We start from the raw sequence: 8,201 nt of genomic DNA on the forward strand, positions 1-8,201 counted from the left end.
GGATCCTCCCGGACCGGGGCACGAACCCGTGTCCCCTGCATCGGCAGGCAGACCCCCAACCACTGCACCACCAGGGAAGCCCTACTGAGACTCTTAACCAGAAGAAAATTGGACAGTATTTTGTTACTACCTTTCTTATATCACTTATCATATCCTCATAGACATTAGTATTATTTATGTACTTGTCTTAAAACCCCCCACTATATAATCATACACCCCTACAATTTTAAAGTCCTTAAAAATAGAGACCCTGTCATACTCATTTTTGTATTTCCTGTGGAACCGAACACATTGCTCAACAGTAAGACAGGCTCAGTAAGCACTCATTGGATTTAAATGAAGTCTTAACACAGACATGTCCACTCTTTACCTCATCCGGAGGTAGATTCAAATTCATATGCATTTTTGAGAAAGAGGAAAATATTACTATAGTATTCCACTGTGCCTTTTCCCTTTACTTTAATCTAGTTTTATTCTCTTCTACCAAGCAATGCCTAGCCCTTCAGATATAGGGAAGTAAACAATTTGAGGCAACAGATTACACTGGTTCACTCAGCTATCCGAACTAGACGACTCAGTTTGAAGTAGTTTTTACAGTGTTTTCTCCCCCAAATTTAAAAAGCACCTTTTCTTTATAGGAAGATTCGGAAATGTGAAATGCACTTTCAACATACAGGCTTATTTATCTGGAAAGATACTTACGTCTCTGCTAACACTGGTTACGTCTAGTGAAGATAACTGAGTAGAAGAGGGAGAGGAAAGAGACTTACTTTTCACTGTATGTACTTTTTATCTTTTGAATTTTGTCCACACATAAACTTTTCTTATTTAAAAAACTAACTTTTAAAATTAATATGTAATACCTAATCTCGGTCTTTTGGCTGGTATTTCATCAGTGTCCACTGTAGAAAGCAGAGAGCTGAAAAAAGAGAAAAGAGATATATATGCATATATTCATATACACACATATGCACTCCTACAAGTAAGCTTACTGTTCGTGCAACACACCTCCTTCCATTCACTTTGTCATAAAATGAGATCCAACTAACATTTATGCTATAGTACGCCTTTATCATTTGAGGATGTTAATACTATGGTTTCAACTATATGAGATCCAAAACTCCCTATTACATAATAATCTGTAGTCTGGCTAAAGTACAAACATGAAACTGGTCAGAAATTACTTAACTAGTAAATGAATATAGGTAAAAGCTTAGGACCATGCTATTCCTTTTCTCTCCAGAAATGATTTAAGAACAAATAATATCCTTTTGAAAGATGGCACCCTCCCCAAAGAAAGTCACTTTCTACTTCAGATAGAAGTAGACAATACAAGAAGCCTCTAAAGATAGTTCTCAGCCAGAAAAAGGTGTTATATTCAACTTCATTTTTATCATGGAAACTATGTCACAGTGATAACAAAGAATTTGGAAATTCAGGCAATTTTTGGACCTATACCTCAAGAATGTTAAAAGTTCATGGTATAATCATCCTTCTAAAGATGATTATGAATGATCATATTTACAAAAAAAATGAACAGAATAAATCCCAGGAGAATACCATTCAGTTCATAACTTTAAACATCCCAACAAGACTTCCTATCTTCATCTGGACTGAAAAATGGCTTACATTTAAAAGAGTTGTTTTAGATAAAGGATGTGGTAAAGACCAGGAGTTTGACCTACAAGCCACTATTTCCCTGACCAGCAGAGATTCGCAGTAAAAATAAAGGACAGGGGAGAGGAATTTAACATTTCCTTATTCAATAAATATGTACCAAGTGCCTATCACGCACCAGCCTCTGCACAAGGCCCTTGGGTCAGAATATACAAACACTACCCTTATATACCCTAAGCATCATTCTAGATACTTTACAACTTGTTGTCAAATGATCCTTATGTCAACCCTACAGAAAGGTAGAAAGAATACGTTAAAACCTTGCCCTCTCTGGAACACATGATGGAATTCAGCTCACAGCCAATTCATCAATGATCTGAATTCTTAGACTCATACATTAAGTAATCATCTTGTTTTCTCAAGCTCCAAGAAACCATCCTCCAATGATCTTGAGGCTTAATAAAAAAAATGAAATTAACACTTGATCATTAAAAGTTGGGAGGTTATGTATAGAATTGGTATGGTACTTTATTCTCTAGATTAATTCTTAGGGAAGGGGGTAGACACTATGAAATGGGACAAACCAACAGGTAAATGCTGAGAACAACTTTTAGTTTCCCAAAATTTTTAACTGAATTTTAGAGTACAGACTAGTGATCTTTTTAAAGGAATGAAGTACCTACTTTTTTTTTTTCTCATACACTAATTCTAAAACACAGAATCACTCTCCCTCCCCAGCAAAACACACACACACACAGTTTGACATTTGTTTCAAAACAAGACAGCTGCTGTCTCTTGGTGCTAAGAGAACAGTAAGTGTAATCGAAAGGGCTTTCGGCAAGCTGTGAGTCTCACTTAACTGCACTTATTGCGCACAGATGACACTTAGGAGTGCGCTTTGTAAACAGGAGCCACACAAAGACAGTATTCCTTCAATTTTCAGTTTTCAACCTAAGAGCAGCAAAATATGATACAGCCCCATTTGTTGACAGCAACCAGCTTGGACTCTGACAAGAAAGATCCCAACCATCACCGACCACTAGCTCCTTCCATCATCAGGATTAGCATCTGCACAGCGCGGAGGAGCTACTACGTCACCAGGGCATCCGCGACACGCACCTCTACCGCCTCCGCCCAGCTACCTGTTTCTGCCGAGCGGGGCCTGCCTGCCAGGCCCGGATCAGCGCTATGCCGGCCGAGCCCGGGGTGGGGGAGGGGAACAGCCAGACCGGCGCTCGGGCCCCTCTCCTCTCACCTGTTCGAGCGCCGCCTCTTCAGGAGGGCCCGGGCAGGAGGCACCGGCCGATCACAGAAACGGAAAATGGTGCCGAGAATCCTAACCAGCCATTTGTACATACCAGGCCCAAGCAGCAGCGGCGGCCGACACACCCCGAGACGCAAACCCCAGAGCTGTCGCCGCCGCTGCCGCCTTCGCTGCCTCGGCCACCAACGCCAAAGCTCAGTCGCCGACTTGTGACGCAGTTCCAGGGCCCACAGATATACCGTCACCTGGGCTACAGGACGCCCCCGCTTGCCACCGCTTCTGACGTCACCTCCTCCCGCCCGACCGGAAAGCATCTTCGCCCTCAACCTGCGCAGGCGCAACCTAGGTCCCCACCTCCCGAGCCTAGCAACCAGAATGCCTGCGGGATGGTCCCGGCCCAATCGCTAACGAGATCGCAAGGGCTGTGGGCGGGGTTTTCTCTTCGGCGGATCCAGTCCTGAGACTGCCCGCGGGACAAGGCCCACGGGCCGCACGTGAGGGTTCTTCCCGCAGGAGGGAGCGCTGCCAGCGCTGAAGCACAGTAGGTGATCAGTAAATGTTTGAGTGCACCAAATAAAGGTTAGTCAGGTTAATTAACAAACGTTTACCCTGCTAGGCGCCCTTTACTTTTCACATAGTTTATGTCTGGTATTTTACACGCAGTCACCTTCATTTCTCCCAGCAACCGCAGGCGATACGGAGCCTTGTGCCCATTTTTAATAAGGAAACCCAGGCATAGAGCGATTAAGTAATTGCCTAATGTCAAAAAGCTAGCTAGTGGCACAGCTGGAATTTGAACCACAGTCTGTGTAACAGCGCCACAGTCCCTTCCCCTTGAAGTCCGTCTACTGGCAGAAACATGATTACAAATTACAAGATAATTGGCTGTAAGTAAACTACACTTCAATTAAATTTTTTAAAAGATAATTGGCTGCTGTGATAAAGGTGGGTAGAAAGTGCAGTAGGAGCCAGAGAAAGGAGAACTGTCGGCTAGGGAAGTTAAGGAAAGGGCACAACTAAAGGAAGGCTTCACGGAAACTTAAGGATGAAAAACTACCTGTGGCCTACTAGTAGCTACTAGTCCCCCCCTGAGCCGGCAGGGAGTGCTGCTAATTACTCTCCCTCTCTTATCTAGAGGTCCTACTTCAGGTTAATTATCAACAACAGAAAAGGACCCTCCCTCTTACTAAAGGAAAATCCACTCCCCTGGCCCAACACTACTGGGAATCCTGAAATGTTTTCATGCCCCACGAATCCATCCCTGAATGCACTTGATCCTTAATCTGTGATTCAGTTAAGGTCAGACTTCTAGATTTGCTTGAACTTCAACACAGGCACTCCCCAGTAAGCCTCATCATTTGCTTAATAGACATTCTTCCTAGATTCTTTCTGCAGCAAGCCACCCACTAGAGCCCCAGAAGAAACAGCTACCCACCTGTGGCTACCAACGCACTGGCCTGGGGGGATGGGGGCAGGTCCTAGAGGGTAGAAGCAAATCCTAAGTGTGAACATGGGCTCCTCCCTCAATTCCCTAAAATATAGCTAACACCTGGCTGTTACAGATAGTTTGGAAATAATAGGAGAATTATTAATATAAAGCTGAGAAGATTCAGAAGTGGCTATTACAAGTACAGCATCTATAGCCCGTTGCCTCCCAAAAGGATTCTGGGCCCCTCAAGGTCATCTCTCCACTCTTCTCAACAGCTTCTACATGTCACCAGCAGAAGGTAATTTCCCTTCCACATTTGCGTCTACCCGTTTCACGCTGGACTCGCAAGTTAACTTAAAAGGAGATTACCATTGGCATTATTATGCAGGGCAGTTCAGCTGTGTCCCAACTGCCCATTCCACTATAGAAGTAAGTCTTTGCTTTTGCCAAACCAAGAAGACCACTCAAGTATTGGGAAGGAATTCTCCAAAACAAAAGAGTGGTCTTCATTAAAACATAAATCAGAAAACTGCAAGCTGCTTTAGTTAGAAGAGCAGCTTCTCCCAGGTTCTGGCCACCAAGATTTAAGAAACTTTGGCATCAAGTCTCAGAGCAGACTACTACGACACCACAACACAATTTTTTCTTCTTTTCCGGCCTCATTAAGAGCACCCTCACATACCCAATACTGAAACAGGTCACCCGCCATGAAAAGTGAGAGGGCTTTGGGATTACAAACCTCAGTCCGAATCTCTGGACCTCATCAGCAAACTAACTCTGCCAGCCCCTCTGCACACATACACCACCTCTGTGTCCTCCTAGTTCTCTAGTCACCCTCTGAAATGGAGAAAGAAAGGGGATTCAGCCTTACAGTCGCTTCTGCCTGCGTCTTGTCTGCCAGTTGGTGCCTTCGATGTCCTGTCGTCCACAGTAGAGGCGTGGTCCACTGCCCATCCACCGACCAAGGAGTGGGATTATCCTTAACCCCAAATCCACTATTGCCGGAGCCATTCCCAGACTCAGGAACTCTTCACTGGAGGCCCAGAGGAGAATCCCAAAATCACACGTAGTAACAAGGATGCTGAGATTTCTGCCCTTGGTTTGGATAACTTGCACCCATGTACCGCCAGAGGAGCACAACCTCATTGCTTCAGTTTTCATAGGGTATCCTAACCGGTTACTCTACTTTTCCAAAAGGAGCTCTTCCTCCTCCTCTTGCAGAGATCCTCTCCTTCAAGCCTTCCCATGGCCCCTCCCCCATCTTCCTCAAAACCTACCTCCCCTCCACAGAACAATGAAGACCCAGCCCTCCAATCCATTCTTTAGTCTTGCAAATTTTCTCTTTGCCAGCATTCTCCAAGTGTTAAAAGATTTCCAACCAACTTCGTTTTTTGCTGACCCTTGTCAAAAGAGAGATCTGAAGCATTTGACTGAAGCGGAGTATGAGCCCATAGATGAGGTGTTGTTGGTTTGGGCCTAATGTGCCTAAAATCTAACATAATTCACCACCATGAAAATTGACTTCCTTCTGGGGACCAAATCCTCTGGTACTCAAGAAAAGCGAGCCCTTCTAATAATGTGACTTAGATCTTATTCAGTCTGTCCAATAACTTTGGCCATATTATGCCAAAAACAAGTACAGCTTTCCGTGTCCTCGATTTTATTACAAAATTTGCTCACATCAACTACAGATGGCTTGGCCTGCCTCATGTAGAGAAATAATAGCATCAGGCCCTACCTAAGCCTATTTCCTCATCTGCAAAACATAATTCACTAAACCCGTCTCTCAGATCTGTGGGCACATTAAATGTGTTGATGTATATGAAGGGTCTACTTCAATGCCCAGCATAGCTAAGTGCTTAATGTTTCTCTTCCCTCTCTTTCCTTCTCATATATAATAAGTCATTTAACTTGCCAGTTCTGCATCCTATGTTTTCTACAGATCTGCCCATTCCCCTCTCCAAATGTTACCAAGACTGTTAGCCTTGAGCTCTAATCCTCCCCCTTCAGCTGCAGGGAGGTGTTATCCTAGTCTTACAGGAAACCACCAGAATAGAAAAGCAAGAGCCCACCAAACCAGTTAGAACCAACTACGTCCAAGGTGGTAGAAAACCTGACCTTCAGTAGACCCCCATTATATGCTCATTGTAATACATTTGCATGGTAAATAACACACCTGATAGTTGACAATTGCCACAGGAAGAGCCAGAAGAGCCCATAGAAGGACTGAAAACGGGTGGTGTAAAACTATTGTTGTCCCAGTTCCTAGCATACCACACCTCTGTTCTCGGATAAGTCATAAATATTCCTCCCTCTCTCTTTTTTTTTTTTTTGCTGAGCTGCTCAGCATGTGGGATCTTACTTCCCTGAACAGGGATTGAACCCATGCCCCCTGCAGTGGAAGCATGGAGTCTTAAGCACTGGACCTCCAGAGAAGTCCTCCCTCACTTTACTCAGTTCCCTCCTTTTACCTCGACCCTCCTGTATATATGGTGTCTCAAGCAGGTTGAGAAGTTGATTTTCTTTTCTTTTCTTTTTTTAAATAAACATTTTATTTTGGAGTAATTTTAGATTTACAGAAAAGTTACAGAGAATACAGACTTCCCTTATACTCTTCACCCATTTGCTCCTAGTACATAACTGTGGTACATTTATCAAAGTAAGACAGTAACACTCGCCCATTACTATTTTTTTTCTTTTTTCTTTTTTGAATTTTATTTTATTTTTTTATCGAAAAGGTTCTCATTAGTCATCCATTTTATACACATCGGTGTATACATATCAATCCCAATCGCCCAATTCATCACGACACCACCACAACCCCCCCGCCGACTTCCCCGCTTGGTGTCCATATGTTTGTTCTCTACATCTGTGTCTCAGTTTCCGCCCTGCAAACCTGTTCATCTGTACCATTTTTCTAGGTTCCACATATATTTGTTAATATACAATATTTGTTTTTCTCTTTCTGACATACTTCACTCTCTATGACAGTCTCTAGATGCATCCACGTCTCTACAAATGACCCAATTTCATTTCCTTTTTATGGCTGAGTAATATTCTATTGTATATATATACCACTTCTTCTTTATCCATTTGTCTGTCGATGGGCATTTGGGTTGCTTCCATGTCCTGGCTATTGTAAATAGTGCTGCAATGAACATTGGGGTGCATGTGTCTCTCTGAATTATGGTTTTCTCTGGGTATATGCCCAGTAGTGGGATTGTTGGGTCATATGGTAATTCTATTTTTAGTTTTTTAAGGAACCTCCATACTGTTCTCCATAGTGGCTGTATCAATTTACATTCCCACCAACAGTGCAAGAGGGTTCCTCTTTCTCCACACCATCTCCAACATTGTTGTTTGTAGATTTTCTGATGATGCCCATTCTAACCAGTGTGAAGTGATACCTCATTGTAGTTTTGATTTGCATTTCTCTAATAATTAGTGACGGTGAGTAGCTTTTCATGTGCTTCTTGGCCATCTGTATGTCTTCTTTGGAGAAATCTCTGTTTAGGTCTTCTGCCCATTTTTTGATTGGGTTGTTTGCTTTTTTAATATTGAGCTGCATGAGCTGTTTATATATTTTGGAGATTAATCCTTTGTCTGTTGATTTGTTTGCAAATATATTCTCCCATTCAGAGGGTTGTCTTTTCATCTTGTTTATGGTTTCCTTTGCTGTGCAAAAGCTTTTAAGTTTCATTAGGTCCTATTTGTTTATTTTTGTTTTTATTTCCAGTACTCTAGCAGGCAGATCAAAAAAGATCTTGCTGTGATTTATGTCAAAGGGTGTTCTTCCTATGTTTTCCTCTAAGAGTTTTAGTGTCCAGTCTTACACTTAGGTGTCTAATCCATTTTGAGTTTATTTTTGTGTATGGTGTTAGGGAGTGTTCT

The 8,201-nt window shown here is 42.8% G+C and overlaps 1 protein-coding gene across 2 annotated transcripts in view; it reads right to left on the bottom strand.

Annotated features, from left to right (window-relative positions):
• Positions 1 to 5,286, bottom strand: part of SENP2 (SUMO specific peptidase 2) — a 35,757-nt gene extending 30,471 nt beyond the window's left edge. Inside the window, exons 1-2 of one of the 2 annotated variants that reach the window (XM_007451389.1) lie at positions 2,873 to 3,209; positions 864 to 919 (exon numbers count right to left, since the gene is read on the bottom strand). In XM_007451389.1, the coding sequence (XP_007451451.1) occupies positions 864 to 919; positions 2,873 to 3,195 (379 nt within the window). In that variant the 5' untranslated portion in view covers positions 3,196 to 3,209. Of the gene's footprint in view, positions 1 to 863; positions 920 to 2,872; positions 3,210 to 5,193 lie in introns of those variants that run through there. The other variant, XM_007451390.1, reaches the window with a different exon arrangement.
• Between the last annotated feature and the right edge of the window lie 2,915 nt (positions 5,287 to 8,201).

This window comes from Lipotes vexillifer, unplaced genomic scaffold (assembly GCF_000442215.2).
Source record: "Lipotes vexillifer unplaced genomic scaffold, Lipotes_vexillifer_v1.1 scaffold513, whole genome shotgun sequence".
Lineage (NCBI taxonomy): Eukaryota > Metazoa > Chordata > Mammalia > Artiodactyla > Lipotidae > Lipotes > Lipotes vexillifer.